At 39.6% G+C, this 25,705-nt stretch overlaps 1 protein-coding gene across 2 annotated transcripts in view; it reads right to left on the bottom strand.

The window, feature by feature from the left end:
- Window positions 1-25,705, bottom strand: part of PRKCA (protein kinase C alpha) — a 359,001-nt gene that overhangs the window by 211,644 nt on the left and 121,652 nt on the right. For both annotated transcript variants that reach the window (XM_075903949.1, XM_075903950.1), the window contains exon 3: window positions 4,713-4,795. In XM_075903949.1, coding sequence (XP_075760064.1) covers window positions 4,713-4,795 — 83 coding nt within the window. The remainder of the gene's footprint in view (window positions 1-4,712; window positions 4,796-25,705) is intronic.

The raw sequence follows: 25,705 nt of genomic DNA on the forward strand, positions 1-25,705 counted from the left end.
CTGCAAAAAAAAGTATGTTTTGAAGCATTATACCTTTCTTTAAACAAAAATCACTTGCTTAAATAAAGAGAGCAAGAGATCATGCATTGTATACAAACTGGTCTGAGAAACATACAACCCAAACTCTTTTATATAATGCAACTATATTTCTTTCCTTGCAGTATGTAAGTATTATTGATAATTAAAAGACAATTTTCATCTCAAAAACTTAAAAAAATCTTAAATACAAGTTAACCAGACACCTGAATGTAAAAGAAGAGGCTTATAGACTGTTAAACTTCAATACTCTAAAATGTTTGACAGGTTTTATAAAGTTGACTTTTTAGTTTTTTACTCCATATTATTGCTACAGAAGTTAGTACAATATGCATACCCCTGAAACGCATAGTACTGTTTCCACTCCCTAGAGTAACCTGCATACCATATGATGATCTTTTTGTTAAAAGGATACTCATATTAAAAATGCTGATCTGTGTTGTCATTTCATTCAGGCGTCTGGTTAACTTGTATTTGAGATTCTTTAAGTTTAATTTGGTTTCCAATGTCTTTGAACAGTGTTTCTGAGGGGCGTGCAGGTAGGGCAAGGTAAGCGGGTAGCCTGCCTGGGGCTTCCCACAGCATCTGCGGGCTAGATTTGGTGGTTTGGAAGATCATATTTTGCCCAGGCCTGTCAGACTCTAAAGTGTCCTCATATAGCTATCATCGAGAGTGAGCTAGGTTGTTTGTACAAACATGTCTTGCATTTGAACAAAACTAATTATTCTACCATGGAAATGTATGCTGTATCACTACTTTTGGAATATGCTGCTTATCTCCAGTATAAAGTATACTAAAAATTATACAATACAGAGGACTCAGAGCAGTTTAACCATGAGAACAGCACTTAGCACCTGAAACTTATTTCACTTTCCGAAACATAAGAAGCCTTCAAAGTGTTCTGCGCGTAGATCGCCGGACAGCGCAGCTGGCGAGCGGGGCTCACTGCGGTTCGGTGAGCCCTGTTTCACAAAAGCCATGAATTTCTCATGTGAACTCTTAAAAACAACAGAAACTTTCAGAGTTTATAAAATCAACATAGATTGCATCATTCTCCATACAATTATTTATCTAGATTATACCACATTAAAAATGTGCATGAGACACTCATTAAAATCTAGTGGCATGAGTATAGTTTACTGGTAAATGTCATCTGCAAGAGATAATGCTCTATAATCTAGAGCCTGAAATGGGTATAAGAAACAAAAAAGAGTGTTTCAAACAAAGGAAACTTCAGAATGTATTGTTCCTATAAACAGATGTTAAATTACTTCACTGTATAACAGAATTTATAATCCTGAAGGTTTCTATGTGACAAGCAGCATCAGTTTATTATTTCAGTATAGTGCAATAGAGTTCTCATTTTACATGCAACGTATAATGAACTGGAGGCCAATTATAAAAAGACAAAGGTTTCTCACCAGAATCGCTATGCATACATAAAACTATTGATAAAGCTCTTAAAAATGAAGTCAAAACTTTCCAGACCAAACCACAGCGGATTAGAGTATTTTAAAAGTGAGCAAAATAAAATGCAACAAGGGATAAAATACAGGAAGACTAATTGTAAAGTGCTCCACAAGGGCAGATTCCTGGAACTACATGGAGACGCACTGACTTATGTGGTTTTATGCAGCAACAGGAGATCTTAAACGGAACTTCAACTGAGGCCTTAGTGTTAACACTAAGGATGTTAAGAAACAGTTAATTTACTAGTCAAGTAGATGATGAAATTTCCATCAACTACTCAGCAGGCACTTCCGCATTCCTCCTTTGAAATGTACAAGAGCCCCAATGCGGGCTCTTGTACATTTCAAAGGTGGAATGTGGAACTCTGCGAGCAGCCCGGGGCCAGCTTCAAAGTGGCAACACAGAATGGAGCCCGGGGTCAGCGGGGGACGCTTTAAAGGGGTAGTCCCCATAGCTGAGCTGGGGATCAGCTGTGCAAGCTGCCCTTCTTCTCTCAGCACACAGTCAATCCATGGAACTCCCTGCCAAAGGATGTGGTAAAGGCTATGACTTAACAAGGTTCAAAAAAGAGCAATACAGATTCATGGAGGTTAGGTCCATTAACGGCTATCAGCCAAGATGGGTAGGAATGGTGTACCTAGCTTCTGTTTCTTTGCAGGTGAGTGACAGGGGAGGAATCACATGAGGATTACCTGTTGTGTCCTCTCCCTCTGAGGCATATTGTATTGGCCACTGTCAGCAGGCAGGATACTGAGCTGGATGGACCACTGGTCTGACACAGTATGGCTGTTCTTATGTTCTAATGCTGCAGAGGCGGCATTTCAAAGGGGCAGGCGCAACACGGCTGTGCTGGGCTGCCACTTTGAAGTACCCTCTCTTATCCACCCTTTTTGCTGCTTATCAGAGAGTTGACTAGTCCGTAACATTCCTAGTTAACACTTCAGACAGTGTTACTCTAGATATGAAGCAAGACTCCTCTCCTGCATGTTGCAGTTGGGCAATTACAACATAGGACCAGGGGCTGAAACAAAATATATTTGAATGTATTATTATTACATAATTATCTGGAGTTCATAAATATGTACAGGTAGGAGTCTATGGTGTGGACAAGGATGGCTGCAGGCCTGGGAGCGCAGCTGTGGCTAGGGAGTGCAGTCAGCGGCCGGGCTGGCAATGGGGCCAAGAGATGACCCAGTGTTTTGGACTGAGTTGGCAGCAGGGCCCAGGGCCAGGGAGTGCAGCCAACAGCTGGGACCAGGGCCGGAGGCAGGACTAGGGAGTGTGGCCAGTGGCTGGGACCAGTGGCAGGGCCAGGAGCGCTGCCGGATCCAGGGCCAGGAAGCAGGCCAGTAACTGGGGCCAATGCTGGGAATGTGGCTGGAGGAGAGCTCAGCAGCTGGGAGGCTAGTGGCTCCCAGGAAGATTCTGGAGACCGACAACAGGGAGCCAGGATTGACATCCCTGGTCTACCAAACGTGCTCATTCAGACGACGAGAATGCCAGACCAGACCACATGCACACACGTATATATGAATATTGAGTATATATGAAATGAACACACAGCACCTTGAAATACAGAACAGTTTGTGATCAAGCAATTTATAAAAAGGATCACATTAAATTTTTTTTAAAGTTTCTACTAATTAAGAAAATAAATGATTAAATTATTCTGCATTATAGCACAGTGAATTATAAAATTTGCTTCCATAAAAAAGTAGGGCCTTTTTTTCCAATTTCAAATGGCTCATTTTTCACTATTAGATGCTCAGAAATCAGCTCGTGAGGATGGTAAAAATGACCAGATTTAAATGCACCATTTCCCCCCCATAACTATGTATTCAGCCATCTTTTGAAATATTTAGCAAACAGCTGGTCCATCTCACGTCCAATATTGCTCCAATCATTTGCTGTGACAATTTTAATGACTATTAATTGCTGATACAGGGACATGCTGATAAGAGGATGACACATACTGCTCATCCTCTTATGTGGCTTCTGCACATTCCTGCAAACTTTTTACAGCAATTATTAAGGAGTTGTTTATATGTTGTCGCTGGAAAAATTATTTGAAACGAATACCACAGGCCAAAAAAAAATTTCTTATGAAAAAGGAGGAGCATTTTTTACTGGTCCTAAATTTTAGACCCCCCATTAAATAGAGAATGTCATTTGAAAGATACCCTATTCAGTTGTTCAACAAAACTTGTATCTGTCAAAGAAGGCATGATATCAATCTGCAGTTTTATTCATTTGCAGGTAACACCACCACATCCATTCAGAACTATGAGAAAATATATTTATTTTTAATTGTATCTTTCATTACTGCTGATTAGCAACAAAAAATTACTCCTTTGCACAGTATCTTTCTATATTTAATTCAGAAAGAAAATTATTTCATTAATATTAAACTGACTGCATTCTTTAATAATGAATGTCTTTTTGCCTTTCCCTCTTTTCTCATATAGGACAAAGCTACGCAGAATGACGTTTTTTATACAAGCCGCCCTCACTGTAAGTCCAAGGTATGTTTCAAAAAACTTGGACTTATAGTGAAACAACATAAGGTGGGGAATTTTTTCCCCGTGGCTGACTTCCATTTGTGCAAATTAGTTTTGGTTTTTTTTGCATGAGTGGGGCATGGGTGGACTTACAAAGCATTAGTTCCTACATGCATCAACAACGTTAATGAGGAATGGATGTCCATCGGGACCACTTATAGCGGGGACGTCCTGTATATGCATACACATACTTGATAGGGGAAAAACACCGAACATTTTTACCTAGTCACTAGGAGGTTGCATCCGCTGCTCAATACACTTGCCAACCCCTCTCTCTCTGGCGGCTTTTGCCGCCAGAGAGCATGATGACAGCATTCCCTCACCCAGCAGGAAAAACTTTTTTATATAAAGAGAGAGATTAGCCAAGTAACAAACCAGTACAGTTACTATTTATCCTCCATTATCAGGTCTGCAACAACTGAGGCCTGCAACAGTTATGAGTTAGTTTTGAGTTATCTAGCTAGCTTAATTAAGATGGACTACTGTTATATTGATTTCAATATAGTTCTATCCCCAATAACTTAAAAAGCTATTATAAAGTGCAATTTTGACCATCTTTATAGTGAGGAATTCCTGTTAAGTGCAACACAATTAACTCTTTTTCCCAACATGAATATACCAAAATACATCACATTCTAGGGTACTTACATCTGTGTCAGGCCCTTTGTCTGCACCAGGACATGAAAAGGTAACAAATTCATGGCACCTCTTGTGAACCACAAAACAGCAAACTAGTTTAAAAAAAAAAAGGAAACAACAGTTAGATTTACTAAATCTTTACTACTGAAACAAATTTAGTTTTGCTGAAATCATTGCATGAAGGAAGGAACTTCAAAAGGTCAGGCTACTTTGGATTAAAAAGTAAGACTTCTCTATGATATTTACAAGTGTGTACACCTTTCTGGTTTCAGAGGGGTAGTCATGTTACTCTGTTTTAGCAGAAACAACAAAGAGTGGCACTTTAACAATTAGCAAATTTATTTGGACATAAGCTCTATAGCTTCCAGCTTTTAAACAAAGGAAAACCCAGCCACTTAATCAGGACAACTACTTTCCTGAGGGAGTTATGTTATTACATGACAATGTTTTTATGTTCTGCACCTTAGGTAAATACAAAATTACAAGGATATTACTGTTGTTTCAGTCTCATGAAAAATATGGTTCTCTTGTGTATGTACCTTGCACAACTAGCTGTATTACATCAGTCAGTGTGTTTTATCTGGTGACTCTTTGATTTAAGCATCACTGCATTGCATAAACATCCTGCTAGAATCATTTCAGACAGTGCAACTTGTAAGGAAATGCCTTTAAACCATCATTAATAGATTACACTGTATTTTACTGTCAGACTGAAAGTTCTTGATTAGATACAACCATTTAATAATTCAGAAAAATTACTGAGCTTATTTGTAACATTTAAACCATAAAAAAAGCTTCAAACAACTCTACCTCAAAAATGTTCTATGCTGTAACAGCTAAGGGAAATCCCAAAACAAACACAGCAGGGTCATAGCTCTATAAACATTCCACCCTATACAGTGAGTGAGGACAAGGCATGAGGGAAGAGGAAGAAGAGTGAATGCAAAGAATCCTAGAATCCTAAGGCTGGAAGAGACTTCGGGAGGTCATCGAGTCCAGCCCGCTGCCCAAAGCAGGACCAACCCCAACTAAATCATCCCAGCAAGGGCTGTGTCAAGCCAAGACTTAAAAACCTTTAGGGATGAAGATTCCACCACCTCCCTAGGTAACCCATTCCAGTACTTTACCACACTCCTAGTAAAATAGTTTTTCCTAATACCCAACCTACACCTCCCCCACTGTAACTTGAGACCATTGCTCCTTGTTCTGCCACCTGTCACCACTGAGAACAGCCTCTCTCCATCCTCTTTGGAACTGCCCTCCAGGAAGTTGAAGGCTGGTATCAAATCCCCGCCTCACACTTCTCTTCTGCAGACTAAATACACCCAAATCCCTCAGCCTCTCTTCGTAGCTCAAGTGCTCCAGCCCCCTAATCATTTTGGTTGCCCTTTGCTGGATCCTCTCCAATGCGCCCACACCCTTTCTGTAGTGGGGGCCCAGAATTGGACACAGTACTCCAGATGTGTCTTCTCTAGTGTGGAATCAAGGGGAAATTCACAGATTTCAAGGCCAGAATGGTCAATAGTGAATAGTGCACAACACAATCCATAGAGTTTTACTCATGAATTATTTTTCGCTACTATGTAAATGGACAGTATCAAGCCAAACAACTTATTTCAAGATCCGTACGTTGGGGCAGACCAAAATACAAACATTTATCCTGTGAAGATGGTGCCATAAACAACTATATAAAGTTTTTGCTCATTTAAAAACATGGTAGGAGCATCACTTTTAATATTTTAATGGTTACAATGAAAAAAGCCTCATTGCTGCAATTAACTTTTGTTAAACCTAATGATCATTTTTCAGAAGTTTAAAGTAGCTTTGACTAAGTGTGCAGTTGGACTGAAACTCCTATTAATGTAGATTGGCATGTAAAACCTGACTGGAAAACTGAACATAAGAATGTAAGAAGAACCTAAGAACAGCCATGCTGAGTTAGATCAAAGGTCCATCTAGCCTAGTATTCTGTCTTCCAACAGTGGCCAATGTCGGGTATCCCAAGGGGAATGAATAAAACAGTGATCCCTTCCCTGTCACCCATTCCCAACTTCTGACGAACAGGCTAGGGATACCATATTCACTCATCCTTGCTAACAGTTATCGATGGAGCTGCCCGCGTGTTCCGCCGCTTTGCTCCCCGTCGCCCTGGTCTACAGACCAGGGGGACGGGGAGCAAAGCAGAGCAAAGCCGCGGAGCACGTGGGCAGCGGACAGCCCAGACGCGTCTGGGCTGTCCACTGCCCACGTGTTCCGCCGCTTTGCTTCCTCTCTCTGGTCTCCTGGAGACCAGGGAGAGGGAGGGCCCCGTTCGTAACTGCAGATCCGACAAGTCGGATCCGCGTAACTCGGGGACTGCCTGTACTCATGTGTTTAAGGAGATGTGTATCTGAAACAGGGAAAAGGATTTATTTCCTCTTTGCAGAACCTTTCTTTATCTACAACAGTGAATTTTGGTGCCTTTAAGATGCGACGCGAACTGTCCAACATGGAGCATGGACTTTGTCCCTCCCCTAAGTTTTACCCCACAACGGTGCACCAGCTTAAGTGACCAATGCCACTTATTAATCAATTCTGAAGCAAGATATGTTAAGCTGAGTTATAGTTGTAAATTTCCATTTCTTACAAAGGACATCTATAACATCTCTGTAGTGATCTCAAAAAGCCATAAATATTAAACACATCAGGAGTTATTACACACTTTATTATTTAGGTTAGATGTTGTATAAACTGTCAACACCAGTAATGAGAATAGCATATTAGATCATCAATCCTCTTTGCTGTTTGAAAAGACAGTGTACCCAACTACAAAATTAAAATCTCAGTATGTAACTTTTCATCAGAACAAATTTCACAACAGTTATTCTATGCTATCAGATACGCATGAACAAACAGTAAATTACTTTTCTCACACATTCAAAAGTTGTCAACATCATACAGCAGGGTTAGTAAAAATTACAGAAGTAATCTGATACAGAGAACTATGTTGTCTATCAGAAGTAGAATCTCTCTTGGCTATCTGCAGCTGCATGTTCAATAAGGTTTGTAACCATATTCCTATAAAAACCCTTTATGTTTCAACACAGGCAATCAAGTGCAGTGCCTAAATACATATCATAACCACCATCAAAATGTAAGCAAAATTCTATATGATCAGATAAAGTAACATACAAAGAGCTAATCGCCTTGTCTACCGTATGAAAACAAATAACCAGTTACAAAATGATACGGTACCAAATCAATGTACCCTGTATTTCATTACAGCTCAGAGAATGGTTATGATCGGTATCTTAGGACAGCACAGAATGTAGTACAGTAAATGTATTGTAGTGACAAAAGAGACCATGTTATGATACTATACCGCAGCAGTGAAAAGAGGCATTACTAGGTAGCTACAACTGTTTTCAGTGAAGAATCAGCCACAGTACCCACAAAATACCATGCAATATTTGGCATCAAACATATGAACCTTATATAAAACCAATGTCTATTACAGGCATGGAAGTAAAACACCAATATAGTAATTAGAAATAGAGGCCATATGGTGCAAATAACCCAGGCTTACCTCTCTATTTTACCATACCACTGCCCACCAGTTCACCACATACCTAATTCTTTAACATTAAAACAATGTGCATTTCTGCCCTACACTGGGCTTGTTGATGTTGCAGAACAGATGCTGTGCCCAGTACCCCTCTTTAGAAACTTCTGTTACTGTGTAAGACTTCCATTTTTATACGTGTATTGCTATTTATCTTACTATATGTTTCAGAACTGTGCATGTGTCTGTCTGTTCAAGAACCTCCCCCACCCCAAAAGGTAAGAGTTAGGACCACCAAATTTGGTATGCAGATTCCTCTTATCATAATGTAAACCAAGGTCTGAGTTTGGCTGCGCCAGGACAATGGGATGTGTGTGGAATAGGGATGTTAAAATTCGTGAAATTGGCTAACTGTATAACTGCTGAAATTTTCTGTATCAGAAACAGCAGCATGGGGCAGCAGTCGGGGAGCCAGCTGTGAGTGTGTATAATCGCATAATTGCTAAGTTTATTCAGCAGTTACACATTTCCACAATTGCCCTCATTTTAACATCCCTAATTAGTATAGCCCATCTTAACCCCCTATTAGGGGTAGGGGAGAGGTGACTGCTAAGGTCCCAGCAATGCATTTGTTGGAGAGACTTGGATGGAAAAGTATGAGAGCCAGCAGAAATCTCCTGGGAATTGTAAGGTCCCCCAGCAACACCTCTGCTTGAGGGACATGGATGGAAAAGAGTCCGAAGAGCTGGTACAAGCAATCCCCCCCCCCCCCACACACACACCCCACCCCACCTAATTATGAAAAAACAGAGGGGGAAGCTGCACTTTATGTTTTATCTGACAGCTAGTCCCTGACATCTAATAATAAAGTTGTTGCCTGATTAAACCCATGTCAAATATCTCCTCTCCTTTCAGCATAGCCAGACAATTCATCCCTGATGCTCTGCAGCTTCATTTTTTGGTACGGATTTCAACAGAGTTACACCAATGATAAATTTGGCACAGTTTGTTGTCCAAGTCTCTGTGCAGCTCCAAAACTAGTCTGCCTCTTCCACCAAATGAAGTTGGTCCAATAAAATATATTATCTCATCCACATTGTGTCTCATATATCCTGGGACCAACATGGCTACATCATCATCAAACATTCATGTGAATAATCAGTTAGCTAAACTGAATCATTTGAGGACGAATGTTCTATAGCAGTTCTATTTTTATAGCAGATTTATAATACCCCTAATGAAAGTTCCACATTACCATCCCTACATCAGTGCTACACAGAGCTATAATTTCATTGAATTCAGGAAAGTGAAATAAAAATGGTACCGAAAAGGATATGAGTACTGAGGGGAAAAAATGTTTTCACTCAATCAGTGGTCTCTGTATGATCTGAGGGCAAACTATACAAATACAATCCACTTGGTCACCAAGAATGCAACATGCCTGAATACTGCACTTTAAATGTAAATAGGCAGGGAAAGATACAAGTAGTACAAAGAAGCTCAAGTATTAATCTTTCAGTAGGTTACTACCTTTTACCTGTTATTGAATTAGTGTTATATTTAATTGTATGCTTTGAGTTTTGTTATAATTTATTTTTTTACATTAACACTCCTAATTTATGGAACACAAATTAAATGTCACGATAAACTGGGGGGAGGGTACTTCCCACCATGGCAAGACAGTATTTGCAGTTCAACATCTTCAGTAACAGAAACGTCTATTGTATTGTATAGAAAAATCTATTTTATTATACTTGCATGTTAAAACAACATAATCGAGTTCCATTTTGTATCTCAGAAAACCGTATTTACTGGGATAAATTGTACAGCTATAAGACAACAAATGTTTTATATGTATTAAATGCTAAATAATGGCACCCTGTCCATATTTTGTTTTTTAACTGAGCATTTCTAAAATGCTCAGACTACAACATTTTAATAGTTTCCAAACAAGCAGAATGTTTTTCCTCAAGAACAAAACACAAACAAAAATCTTTTTATATATCTCATCTGTTTAAATAAAATTTCAGTTTACCGAACTCTAATTCATTTTGAAAAGCTGATGAATTATAATTCATAGAGCATGTACAGATGATCAACAGTGAAAAGAATATAATTTTAGTTTAGTAATGAGTTCAAAATCAGTCATGGAAAAAAATATGATAGGAAGGGAATTAATTTGGATCATAAACATCTAGATGAAGGGTAAAGTGAAATTCATGAGAGAGGTGGGGACAGGTTTTGCTAGAATAGTGACTACGTTTGCACTGAGCTTCATTAATTCTATCCAGCCCCACAATTTGGAGATTTGGGGACACTGGTTAAAGAATCAGACTCTTACTAGCTGCCACAAATTTGACAGTTCTCTTTGGCTGTGTCTAGACTGGCCAGTTTTTCCGGAAAATCAGCCGCTTTTCCGGAAAAACCTGCCAGCTGTCTACACTGGCGGCTTGAATTTCCGCAAAAGCACTGACTTCCTACTGTAAGAAATCAGTGCATTTTGCGGAAATACTATTCTGCTCCCCTTCGGGCAAAAGTCCCTTTTGCGCAAAACTTTTGTGCAAAAGGGCCAGTGTAGACAGCTGAGATTTGTTTTCCGCAAAGCCCCGATTGCGAAAATGGCGATCAGAAAGTGCTTTTCCGTTAAAAGCATTTCTGGAAAATCCCTCTCTCTATTCCACTAATATTTTGGGAACAGAAAGGCTACGTCTAGACTGGCATGATTTTCCGGAAATGCTTTTAACGGAAAAGTTTTCCGTTAAAAGCATTTTTGGAAAAGGGAGTCTAGATTGGCACGGACGCAAAAGCGTGTCTAGATTGGCCTGGGATGTTTTTCCGCAAAAAGTGCTTTTGCGGAAAAGCGTCCATGCCAATCTAGACGCTCTTTTCCAAAAATGCTTTTAACAGAAAACTTTTTTGTTAAAAGCATTTCCGGAAAATCATGCCAGTCTAGACGTAGCCTTTCTGTTCCCAAAATATTAGTGGAATAGAGAGAGGGATTTCGCAACATTATATTTTAAGCTTCAGGGGACAGCTGAGTTAGTGTATACAGGATAAATTTACAAAACAACAAATGATCTGGTAGCATTTTAAAGACTAACAAAACGTGTACAGTAGATGGTATCATGAGATTTCGTGGGCACAGTCCACTTCTTCAGAGGACCAGTCTTTAATCTAAACTGAATCGCATTAAAAATTACATTCGTTTGATAGCACCTACTTTCCATAAAGCCATGCTGATTACTATTAATGATACTATCTTTAAGTCTTTTTTAAATCAAATTCCATATCTGCTGCTCCATTATTATGCCCAGGAGCAATATCAGACTCACAAACCTAGAATTACACAAGTCATCATCATTATCCTTTTTAAATATTAGCATATTAGCTTTCTTCCCGTCATAGGAACATCCCCATTGTTCCCAGGGTTTATAGTACAGCAAGTACATAAACCAACTCTTGTAAAACTCCTGGATGCAAGTTATCTGGATCTGCTGAATTTCAAATATCTGAAGTTAGCACCTTCTTTTGCACATCCTCCCAACGTAGTAGTGGAAGACAAAGAGTATAATCATCATATGATAGGATTACATCACGGTTCTTTTCCAAATACAAAACAGAAATATTTATTGAACATTTTGTCTTTTTTGAAAGTATTACTGATAATTATGCCATTTATATACATTCATGGACTAATACCTTTATTAGGATCCGTTTTATTGCTCATCTTATTAAAAACCTCCTTATTGTCCCTCATTAGTCGGGTCATAGATTTCGCTGTGTGTTCTTTTGCTTCCCTTATCTATTGTCTACTTCTCATTTCTGATTTATATTCACGACTATCAGTTTTCTCGTTCATCTATTCATTATGTATCATTTTAAATGATTTTTAAAATCACCCTAATTTGCCCACTATACTAGGGATGCAAGCAACTAGTCAAGTGACTACTCACTTCCCTCTTCTGCTGCTTCTCTATCAGAGGCAGCAAGTGGGGGGAAGCAAGAGCCGGTGCTGGGGGTAAGCCAGGTTAAAAGCTGGTTCCCACCAGCACTATCTTCACAGGGCAGGGGAATGGAGCAGAGGAGGCAGCGTCGCAGTGGTCCTGGAGCCGCTGGAGCGGGTACTGTTCAGTCCTGGCTTGCGCTGGCCCCAAGAGTTAGCCCTGCTGCAGCTCTGCTCTTTAATTTTAAATGTAGTAAGAGCCCAAAGGCTCTTACTACATTTAAAATGCAGAGCCACAGCAGTGGTAACAAGCACCCTTCCCTATCGACTAATCAAGTAGTCGATGGAAATTCCATCAACTACTCAATTGGCTAATTAACCATTACTTATCTCTACTCTAAATCTGATCAGTTTTTTAACCAATGTGGCCTTCCTCAATTACGGGTATATTGTTGCTGAGAAAGCTAATAAAGCATTCTCAAAACAATTCTATATTATCATTTACATTTTTCTGATTAAACTATTCCTGACAGTAGACCTGGCTCCTATTTGTTTTCAAGTGAAACTGGTCCCTGTAACAGTCCCCAGCATAAGTAAGGCAGCAGAGAATTTAAGTGGGAATCATTATTAAGTATTGGGAAACGTTCAAGTTCTGCATGCTGTAACTCCAAACTTTGTTTCTTTAAATATGAAAGTCAATTAATAACTAGATAAAACAGCAACAGGGAAGGCAAAGAAGATCCTTTCAATCCTGAAGAATGTTTACTGTTTTTAAAGCATGATGAATAAAGCTAATATTTTGATAGCTATAAAGAACAACGTAACCTTTCTGAAAAACAAAGATGACACCGTCTTTTCTAAATTTATGTTATGTTGTGTTGAAACAATTTGTTTTCTTTCCTGCATTTTTGTCGTTCTTTTTTGTTTGTTCTGGTTGTTGTTTTTTGCTGCCAATGTAATTAACATGGAACCTGAAAAAAATCTAAAAATGTGCCTGGCTTATTTTTATGAGATGAGATGCCTTTTCCACCAAACCATTCATAGATATGGAATGAAGTTGGTGATAATATTTCTGAAGTATGACAAAATTATGAAAATAAAACTGTAAGAACAAAAATAAATGAAAAAACAAAACCCACAAAACAAACCCACAAGTTTGGAGGCCTACATGTATTTCCACAATGCAGTACAAAAAAAAAAAAAAAAAAAAAAAAGAAGGACATGACTTGAATTACACAACAATGTATTTGTGATTCAGAACACGTACCTTTCAAGATCAAATCTGCTAAATGCAACATTCCAAACACAAGCTGCTTATTATCAAAACATTTAACTGAATCAACAGAGTATTCAGAAAGCATTTGACATGTATTTCTCAAGAGAGGATATTTTCTAAAATAGATGCACTAGCTCAGTTACAAATTATGGGCTTAATGCAGAAATTCCTGGATGAAATACTTTGGCCTCATTATGGAGGAGTCAGATTAGATAGAGCATAACAAACCATTCTGTCTTTAACATTTATACATCTATGACTTCAATTTAATAGCTAGTGTATGAAGTGTACACACAGCTAAAGTTTAGCTACAGTACAGGTTGAATCTCTCTAGTCCAGCACACTCTGATCTGGCAACATCTATGGTCCGGCATGATTTTAGTTAGCTGGATGCCCATTTATCATTCATGTGTATGGCAAAGTTTCCCACTGTCCCAAAAAGTCTGTCTACAGCTGCCAGTCCCGGCGCACAGTGTTCTGTGCTAATATTTAGCTATATTTTATCACTAAATGTCTTCTAAGAGCCCAGTAAGCAAAGAAAGTGTTGATAATGTTGCTGGACAATATTAATCTCCCATGGTCTGGCAAACTCTCTGGTTAGACACCCGTTATATCCCAAGATAACAATTTCTAGGTTAAGTGTTTGGGGTTTTTTGCTGACTAATGCAATAAGATGTTTTATGGTAAATATTTAACTTTTTTTTGTCTTGTACACTTTGCAATGATTCATTACAATAACAAGGATATAAAATTGGTGATTACAGTACCAACAAAAATTCCTCATTATTCACTCCGATTAACTAATTTTGAATCATTTTATGGTTTTAATCAGGCCACAACTTTATTATTAGACTAGAAGATTTACCTGGTATTGCTCAGGTCCTCAACTCACTTTTTGTTTTTCTTCATTTAAATCATTGTTCTAGAGTAGGACTTGAGATTCGGGATGCAGGCTGTCCCATGGAAAGAGGACCACCCCAGGCTCCTCTTACCGCAGCAGCGTAGCCCCAGGGGAGAAGCAGCTCTCCATGGCTGCTGTAGCTCCAGCAGGCACAGCTAAGGGAGGAGGTGCATGTCCGCCGATCGGGACATATTCAGATGTGTCTGCCCCCTGTGCTCTCCAACCAGAGTGAGGAATAGAGCAAACCATGCATGTTTACCTTGCTCCTTGATGAGGTGAACAGCCAGCAATATTCCCATATGAACGGGGGGAAGGGAGGAGCTGCAGCCCCCCCCCTCACAAAGTGCACTGGGGAGGGGGAGCTGAGGGCTAGAGAAGTCCCAGAAGGGAGGGGCACCCCCAGCCAGCCCTTGTCACATTCCTGGTGATTGTGTCACTTTTCTGTGTTTTATGAGTTCTCTCTCTCTCTCTCTCTCTCCCCCCCCCCCCCCGGCTTTTAGTTATGGTAAGAGGAAGATGAATACCAAATTTGGTGTTTCCAACTCTTACCGTTTAGAAAGAGCGCTTGAAGAAACAGATAAACTCGCTCACTCATAAAAAGTTCTCTCAAATATATGGTAGATGTCGGCAAATGACGTGTTCAATGTAGGTACATGAGCATTCATTCGGTATCTCAATGGTGGGCTTCCCCTTTTCCATCCAGGTCCCCAAGTCAACCCACTGCTGGGCCTTAGCAGCACCACCCCTTGAACAAATACTAAGGTGCATTATAAGAAAGGGCAATTGACTCTCAGTCACAGAAGCACTGAACCCTCCACCTAATCCCCCCGAGTTCCACTCCTTTCTAAGTCCTTTACCAAACCATTTATCTGGTCATCTTCCCTATGGAGTACCTGTATTGGACTTCCACCTATAATTAGCTGAGACATCACAGCCTAATTCCTTTCCCTACTTGCCATAATAAACCTCTCCCACACACTTCACCCAGACCAATCTGGTTGTAAACAGAAATATCCTTCCCAGCCCTGCTAGAAAGGAGCAACTAGTATGATGCCCACAGCAAGTCCTGACCAAATCTAGCTTTTTGTCACTTCACGAAAAAGGAAGGTGGGTGCCTGACTCGGGAAAAGGGCTTCTTCTAGATGGGTCTGACCTTTTTTGACTTGGATTAGATTCCTGAGATGAGTCAGCGCCACCACAGTGACCAACTTCCCCTTTTGCAGAGGCTTCATTTTATGCAGTCGCTGTCCATGAACTGAAGTGGTTTTAAAACTCAAGTGAACAATTCTGCACACATGAAGAGAGTTTTGCAACAGAATGTCCTCAAACCATAAGAAGCCAATGAATGAAGTATGGGGAGAATTAACCTATAGTTACAACATGGATGGCTACAATGCTCTTTGAGGTATATATATGAATAGCCTGAACATTTCTTTTTAGGAAAATTAAAACTAGAATTAGTTTTCCCTCCCTTATCGAATTCCTTGTCACACAACAGAGATCATATACCCTCCACAAATGCGGATACAAAAAAAAAGTCAACTTCAGAGAGTTTACTCACTCTCAGAAACAGTTATTTGGAGTTAATTATTAGTTTTACACGTGCTATTGTAATGTTCAAAATAAAACGAATAAGTTTATTAAATTGTGGTACATAAACATTGCAAGCAAGAATGACTAGGATAAATACTTGTTTTATAGATAGTCCTTGATGCAGATCTGTAAAATGGTTTGAGTTATGAATGTGAAGTATCTGTTTTTTTACAAGGTATCCCATCATCATCGTATCTGAATGCTTTCAACAACAAAACATTTCCTTTTTACATTCTGCTACATTCTCTACACTAGGAATCTATCACTTTCTCGATTTTAAGTTCCAAAAAGGAAAAATCATTCCTATATTGCAGCATGGTAGCCTTAATATAAAGCATATTACTTTCAAGCACGTTCTTGCAATGTGCAAGCAGATCAAAGTGAATTACTTAGCCTTATAATAAATTATTAGTGAAGTACATATGGCACTCAAGAGACATTTCCTGCATGTTTTATTTCTTTATCTTACAAGACTTAGAAGAAGTCTTACAAGAATGTCTTCCTACATTTTTACTGGTTTGCACTTTACTCCCCAGTCTCCCCAAATTCTGTGGAAATACAAACGTTATTCCCCCAAAATTTCATGACAGCTCATTTTCTGAGAAGTTTCTAAATGATCACTTTCCCTTCTCCAATATCTAAAATGGAGGTAAGGAACCGTTTTTGGTTTGGGCACCACTCTCCCCAGAAAAAAAAAATCAGTTGGGGGCCGCAAACAAGTGAAAAAGCAAAAAAATAAATAAAAATAAAAAGCAACCCCCCTGCCCCGCCCGCTCCAGAACAAAAACCACCCCTTGCTGATGTGGCCCCTGACTGTAGAGAAAGACAATCCCCACATTTCCCTCACAGACCAGAGCTTGGGGGGGGGGGGGGGGGGGGAGGGGAGAGGAGCAGCCTAATAGATTGTTTTTGCTCTACCCCTGCGGTAGGACAGTGGTGGAGCTGGAGAGCCAGGGTGGGCTCCCCAATGCTGGGGGGGAGGGGTGTCCTGAGCCTCGGGGGCTGGATCTTGTTTTTACTTAATTTCAGTTTGTCATTCATGACTGCACAAATGTATCCTAATGCCTTAATTGCCTTATTTACAATCCTACTCTGACTTTATAAGCTTTCTGTAAGCACACCTGAGTCTTCGCCAAGCTGTTTTTTTTCACGTAGCATCATTCTAGGCAGTAATTATTTCTGCTGTTCACATTTCCTACATACCATCCTTATAGAATTTGGGCAAGGTCTACAGCTGGTGCAAACTGGCATGGTCCACTAACTTCAACTGAGCTAAGCTGGTTTTATAGCAGCTGAAGTTCTGGCATTGAAAACTGTCTATTTGATAGGTTAGTTGCTAATCTGTCTAAACCCCAATGAATCCTGCAATTATGATTTGGATAGTTAGTTTCACTTATTGAAAGATCACTGCTTAGCAATTGCTATTAATATTAGTCACAGCTGAGGAATGTTTTAGGATCCAAAGGATATTTTTTACTTCAGACTTCCCTCTCTAATGAAGAGAATAGCTTGATATGGGCTTGCATGAGCAGTCATGTGGAAGGGCAGTCTCCTCACATCCTTCATTATAGTTAAAAAAAAAGAAAGATTTTTTGCAAGCTTTGACATCTGACTTTTATAGCAGTTGCCACCTACCTTTGGAAATGCTGCAAAAACATCTGTAACAAAAAGTTTGTGCAATCTTTAACTAATTGCTTCTCAGGAGCCAAAACATCACTGGAAGGGAACGGATTTGGGTACGGAATGCTTTCCTGTGAATCTGAAAGCCTTCCCCAACTAGATTTGTTGTGTGATGATTTTATAACATTTTCCCAGACGAAATTTCTGGTATTTTCTTTATCCTCCTTCCTAAGATCTTTATCATGTTCAGGATATGTGCACCTATCTATTTCGGGATTTGTATGTATTAATTATTATTCTTAAATCTTTTGAATGTTAAATAATGCTTTTTGAGCAACAATGCTAAAATAGCTTTGAAGAAGGTGGTAAGATGGTTCAATTTACATACCAAGCCATCCTGAAGATGTAAGTTACAACGTGTCCCTTCTGAGGACGCCCAAGACAATCAAGGAGACTCCATGATGAGGTGCAACAAAGCATGTCCCATACAGCTTCAAGATGCATTATATGGGGGAGCTCTAATCTGACACCTTTTCAAGATCTCTAGGAGGGAAGCCTAACAATCTCTCAAAAGCAAATCAATATACTCACTGTATCACCAACTAATAGCTTGTACACTTAGAGTACAAACAGCATGTCAGGAATAATAAACTAGTCTATGAAACACTACTCATTTTGGCATTTTTAATAAAAATTAAAACAAACAGCTTCTTCTCAGTATATAGCAGACTAAATAATTACAAAATACCATGAGAAATGCTCTTGCCAAGGTCCCTTGTAAAACAACTTTTGAGCCCACATATCTTAATGTTCAAGATGCACACCCCTACATATTATCATTATATTTGCTAAGTCCAATACAGTTAATTTTTATGCTGTGTTTAAAAGTTCCATGTACAACAACTGATGTTACTATAAAGCAGTGTCTCCCAAAGTGTGGTCCATGGTCCAGTACCGGTCCTTAGAAAAAAAAATACCGGTCCTTAGAAAAATGATCGTGCACGATCCTATTAATTTGTGTGACGGGGTAGCAGCACCCCCCACTGCCGAGTGCGGTGGCGCAGCCCTCTTGGGAGAGAGCCCGCTGCCACGGCATCTCTGCCGGGCTTACTCCCGGGTGGCAGGGCTAGATTGGGTGGGCGCTAGGACCCAGGGAGAAGGCCGGGCGCACCAATGCAAAATGCCCAGTACCAGACGCAGCCAGTGGAGCAGGCGCCGGCCAATAAAGCAGCCGGGATTGGGGCCAGGAGGAGGCGCAGAACAACTGCTGGGCACTCCAACGCAGAACGCCCGGCGCCAGATGCAGCCGGGGTAGCTGGCGCAGGCCGATAAAGTGGCCAGGATTGGGGTCATGAGCGGGGAGGTGGAACAACCTGCCAGACAGGTAGGACCACACAATTTATTTGCATATTCATCATGTGCTTAATGAATAAGCAAATAAATGTTACCGGTCCTCCAAAAGCTTGTGAATGGGTTTACTGGTCCCCAGTATCAAAAAGATTGGGAACCACTGCTATGAAGCACCCAAAATGGATAAACCAATTCCTCTTTTGTCCAAAGAGTAAACTTTGACACCACTATGCAAAAGCATCCTCCCACCACAGCTGATAGCCCCTTATAGGAAATCCTATTTTAGGGTCTTCAGGATTGCTTTAAAGAAAATTTGTAGTCTGCTAACTAATAAAGTGGCTTAATAGATCAATACATCTTACTTGACCAATTCTCAGGCAACAGCTCAAGCAGTTTATGGCTCACCGAGATAACCTACCACTGAAACTCCACAATAGGATGACTAAACTAATAGGAAACAACATGAAGCGGAATGATTCAGGATAATATGGAGGGAGAATCATCAGCCAAATATAAGGAGGAATTGGACTGAATCCAAACTGTCCACGTGTTCCACACAATTAAGAAGATCCATTAGGTACATTAGCTAATAAGTGGTTTTTATGAAGCATTTGTGGTGTCATTCTAGTTCCTAGTGGACAGCCTTTACTTTACCATCAAAGAACTGAATTGCATTGACTGGATTCTCACCCTTCCATGTGATAAACTCTGCAGTACTGCTTATTGTGTGGGGGCAATATAAGAAGAATATCTTTCACCGCCTTGGCCCATTCGACCCTGCATCTAAAAAGACTTCAGTTTCAATGCTGTGAGGATCCAAAAACATTTATTTATATATATATATATATATATATAAAATGGTAAGATATAGTCCTCATTCTTGGAGAGAAACATTCCAGTGTGAGACTAATTGGAGTTGTAAGTCTAGGAAAAAAGGGACAGAATGATGAGAAATTACTGCAGCTTCAAGGTAGATATGAGCACATATTTTTAGCCTCTTTTAGACTCTCAAAGATATAAGTACACAATCATTCTAATTCATCATTAAAACTCCACTCTTTAAAAACGAGCCACAAGAAAGGCAAAGATGTAATAATGTCAGCAAGTGACATGGAAGACAAATATTGAATTTTTGTTAATGATTTGGTATATTGTGTTATAAAATACCATAAAATAACTTGCTATTTGACCTTTATTATACTTCAACAAAATACAAATTATACATCTGGCATGAGATTTGATAAATAAATTAGAGAGGATCTAGCACAGGATGGCATGAAATAGGACTACACATTTTAATACATTCTGAATAATATCTGTGCTGACAAGAACTATAAACTGAATATTTGATTGTTTAATTATTACTGCCTGAGGAAGCCATTCCCATTTTTTCTAATCACAAATTCCCAAATATTTTATTACTCAGTGTTCCTTTATCTCTTCTCTTCCCCAGATGTTACCTAATTGTGTAAATTGCCTTCATTTGCCACTATTTTAATAAAGACTCCTGTGAATTTATATCACACGTTTCTTTGCACTTTAATACTTCAAATGTTATCAGAGTTCTATATCTTGCATCTTAATTAAACTGATATGACATGGGTAGCATTGATGGACTTCCACAACAGTTCGTTTGCTCTTGGATGGTGTAATCCACACACCTCCTGGGTGTGGTGCCCTGTCTCCCTCTACCTCACCGAGACCACTTAGAGCAGAGGTGGGCAAAATATGGCCTGTGGGTCACATCCAGCCTGCCGAAGCTTCAAATCTGACCTGCCAACGTCCAGCGGGACCTTGGGCAGGTTCCCAGCCTGCCATGCCCCACACACCACTCACAGCAGCCAGCAGTGGGAGCCAGCCATGTGTCTGCACAGCGCTTGGCCAATGGAGCAGGGGCTCTGCACGCTGCCCCCACCTCCAGCACAATTCTCCCCAACAGGAACTGCCTGGGTCATTCTTGCAGGTGCAAGCCACTCACTAAGCCCCTCTCCCCTATGGCATGCTGTGTGAGTCTCACATGGCCCCAGCAGCCAGACACTAAGCGGTGTGCAGAACGTGACAGGCAGGCAGGGAGCCCCCTCCTATACCTCTCCCCCATGTCAGAATCTACTCCTGCACCCATACCCCCTCCCAGAACCTGTACTCACTCCTACACTCTAACCCCTGTGCCACCCTCTCCTTTGCCCAAACTCACTCCCAGACCCCACACACCCCTCCTACGATCCTATCCCCCACCCCGAGCTCTTTTACGCACCCAACCCCACACCTCCTGAACAGAAAAATGAGGTTCTTGGCCACTTATCAAAATGTTGGAGTAGCCTCCACCTCATCAAAATTATTGCCCACCTCCTGACTCAGATGAATGAGACTGCTACACCCTTAGCAAAGAGCCAGCTGGCTTTTAGTTCATGCAGCAGAGGTTCATGCACTAAGCTTCAGAGGTCCCAGATATGACTCCCACTCGCCAACAACCAGCATATGTTGGCATTATAGCTACACCAAGCATTTAAACAATCCCTTAAACTGTTCATTAATATCTATCTTAATCTACAGCAATCCTACCCCCTTCCAGTATTAGACCTTGAGCATGAAAACTGTTCATGCTTCTGATCCTTCCCAGATGAAACCAAAACGTGACCACATTCCCATCTGCCAGCTGCTGCTGGAATATGCCTCTGGTCAATCCAAGAATCAGGAAATGCTCAGATCCCAATAATATAGCTAATAAGTATTGGCTAAATCTTTACATTATTTGTCAAACGCTAATAGTGCAGGATAACTTAAAAACGTGACAACTTCCAGTCGTTTTACGGACACAGAAAACATACATAAGGCCGCCTCAATCTAAAAGCCCAGTACATGCTCATTTTCATCCTTTTGATTAGTCATGACATGTATCAGCAACACCTCTTTTAACTGGTTTTCAAGGTACGAAACTTCTACATGTCAATTACTATAATGGGAAAGAAAGCGCTTCGGTTGTAGAACAAGAGCTATACATTAAAATACTCAGAACAGTGGGCTGGCTTTGAGGCCTACAGTATCAAAACAAGCTTACTGGTACTTGCTGCCTCCCGTCCAAAAATGAAACCTACTCAACCATTCTGTGCTCTGCTTTAATAAGCAGATAAGAAGTTAACGTTTAATCAGTTGGAAACATCTGCCAGTCCACCTTTCTCTCCTCATTTGTAATACACTGGTTACTGTGTATTTTTCACCTGTGCCATGTATAAAAATACAAATCTTATCAGTTGAACTCACAGGAAAAATTCCTTTAGGGATTCATGGTGGGACCTGTGATTTTTTTTAAACCAAACTTCAAAAGATTTATTTTCCACAGGCTGATCTTGAAATCTTGCTTTACCACAGAATTATTACCATAACAACCGTTGCGTTCAATACTCAACTCTTACAATACTAAATTAAGTTTCCCTATTCACTACAATCCTAAGAAATCACTTAATTCTTAAGGGCCTTTTGACCACATTTGAAAAGAAGTGTGAAAGATTCTTATATGTCTATAATTCCTGCTTCTTTACACGCTCTGTTTCACAAAAATACTAATATATCATTTTATCTAAGATTTCAAATAATTTTTTATTGTCAGTAATCCTGATAACCATTAAGACAATTTAACACCTACATTCTTTAATATTCTACTATTCAATCTAATCAATTTAACAGTGATTTTAAAGTTTAGATGTTTTAATTGATCTCACATAACATTTCTATTGCGTCAACCACCTATACATAGTACGGTTTCTTATTGACTAATGACTAATTGAAGAGATTCGGTACTTTTTCAGTTTTCCATTTCAGTTAATATTATTTGCATACCACATTTTTCCATTTAATAGGTAGAAACTAAAAAAAAATTCCTTGTGTAGGATTATGCCTTCAAGCATGTATCAGAAGTTAAAAAGAGTCAACATCAGTGGTTTCTGGATATAAAATCTGAAGTTTAGCATTTGCCATTTCTCAATACTTGGACATTTATATGAAAAAGGTTTCAAATGCATCTTAACTCCTTTATTTCACCAAATAATTCAAAATGTCTGGGCAATTTTCTAGTGAAAAGGAATACCTAACAAGTTCCTATATGGAAAAGCAAAGCCTCAAATGCATGAGATTTCTAGAGTTATTTTTTAAAGAGAAGGATGAATAGCAACACTGACCTTCACCTGTTACACAATTAGAAAATGTGGTAGTGGTTCCACATTGATCATTTCAGCTATTAATAAGTCACACAAGACAGTCACACTGTGTGTCATTTGCTTTATAGTGAAGGCTATACTATTAGTACTACTGTAGAAAGAGCTGTCAAGGAAATTGGTTATTATACAGTATACCAACAAATAAGCAAACAATAACTGATGACATATATGGTGTCCAGAGGTGGACAAATTCCTGCAGAGTTTTTGACACTAAATAATAATAATAATAATACAGGAAAATTGCTCAGGTATTTTGGAAGATTACCAACATGATTCCAACTTCTATAATTATATTTCCAGAACATGTTACCTCTTCCTCCAAACATCAACAAGAGTATTGTTAGCATATTTCTTCCAATAGGATTTGAAATACAAAGTGTGGGGTTTTGATAATATTTTGGGCATATTAAATTCTACAGAAGAGACCTTTAAAATAGCACATAGTAGCACGCTGGACTGGCAATACTGCAAAAATAACAATTGTCAATATGTTTTCAAAAACAAAGATACCTTCTGCTGAAATGTCATTTCACTATCTTGCATTTAAAAATTGAAAGAATTATTTTCAATACTGGTGCAATTTTAGTTTAACACATGGCCGCAATTCAATGGATTTCTAGAGTTCAGTTTCTGCCAGACAAAATGGTCCATTTTTATGGTTTTAGTTTTTGTATTCACTGACTCATGCATTTTAGTCATTTTATTTTAACCAACTGCTGCAGTATTTACTGCTTTGCGAACAGGGAATATCAGAACACTCAACAGTGAGTCTCCAACCCACAGGCGCCAATTCTGTGGGCACTTCAGAGCTTAAGCACCCCCCCAAAAAAAAGATAGGAAGTGGTCAGCACCCACGAGCCACCAGAATATAGTGCACAGTGAAGCCTAAAGGCAGAAAGCACCTATCGAAAGTCAGTGCCCCATGTTCCAGCCCATCAGCTCCAAGGAGAAAGACAAAAATCTATTAGCCCAGACACTACATAGTTTTGACAAAATAGCTATGTTGGTTAGGAGTCTAGGAAAAAAATACACACCTAACTATGTTCCCTCTATTTTTTTCCATCCATGTGCAGAATAATTTGTATGTGCGCTGAAGCATGTGTGAATGAGCACCATCAGGGGAACAAAACCTAGCTGTGCGCTCTCTACTAATCAGCTGGGTGGCATATGAATATCTCCTGAGTGGCCGCACAAGCACACAGCTTTACAGGGAACAATGTACCTAACCAACATATTTTGGCAAAAAAAAAAAAACCCTCAAAACATATAGATGCACCTTACGCTGAAAAAACGTAGTTTTTAAATCAGTGTGGCTTATATCATTTGGGGAGGTCATTTAAACTATAATGGCAAAAGAAATCCTTTTGCTATATATGTTGCATTTCCAGTAGGGGGCTTTGCTGGCATAGCTATAAGGGTAAAGTTTTTGTAGTACAAAAGTATACACAAAGCAGAGCCTTTGTAAGCCGGCATCACTGCTGGTGGCTTAGCCCCTCTTGCTTTTTGAAGAGCTTCTTTGCTTTTCTCCTTTGACTTTGCAGGGGAAAGCAGGAGGACAGACCCTCTGTTGCAGAAGCTGGACCATTTCTGAAGGGAACAAATATCCAAGTTCTAAAATTTTACTTTGGAGAAGTCAGGCTTAAAATACGTAATAGAATTATGGACCCTAAACATTTGTGGGACAGTCCAGGAAGAAGAAACAAACACCACAAGAGAAAAGCCTTAAGTCATTTAGAGAATCCCCTTATGTTAGATACTGTATATATACAAAACAAAAAGATGAGTCATGCCTTAAACCACTTATAATTTAAGTATAAAACCATGTCAATATTACCAAGGGCCATCAATTTAAGTTACGGACTTTAAGCTATTTGAACAACATAGCTGAAGTGGGTTGCGCCCACAAAAGCTCATGATGCATTCTATATGTTTTGTTAGTCTTTAAGGTGCTACTAGACTATTTGTTGTTTTTTAAGTTTTTCCTGTTACAGGCTAACTTGGCTACCCCGTGATAGCTGAAATCGACATACTTAGGTCTGCTTACCACAGTGTCTTCAGAGCACTAAATTGACAGCTGATGCTCTCCGGTCTACTACACTTACTCTTCTTATTTATGTGGAGCTCTGGAGCCAACGGGAAAGCACTCGGTCAATTTATCACTATGGCAGACAAGATAAATCAAGCCCTCTCTCCTCCCCACCCTGCTGAATTGATCGCTGCCTGTCGATCCAGCCTGTAGTGAAGACATGCCCTTAGACAAGACACAATAGATGGATACAGAATGGCAATTACAAGGCGACAATGAATCAATACAGTCAGTGTGCAAGGGAATGGTATTCCAAACACCAGAATTTTAACACATTTCAAGTTTACTGTGGCCATCAAAGCAAGAGAGACTTCTGAGGAGGGATTTGAAGGAAGATAATGAGATAGTTATGAAGATGTTTCCGTGTGCTCCTCCCAAACAAAGGACAGGATGAAAGAAAGCACAAAGTTGCTTGTTAAATGTGAGCCTTACAGGCTGTCATGATTGGCTGATTGCAGGAAGTAGTTGATATTTCAGT

Source organism: Pelodiscus sinensis, chromosome 20 (genome assembly GCF_049634645.1).
Source record: "Pelodiscus sinensis isolate JC-2024 chromosome 20, ASM4963464v1, whole genome shotgun sequence".
Lineage (NCBI taxonomy): Eukaryota > Metazoa > Chordata > Testudines > Trionychidae > Pelodiscus > Pelodiscus sinensis.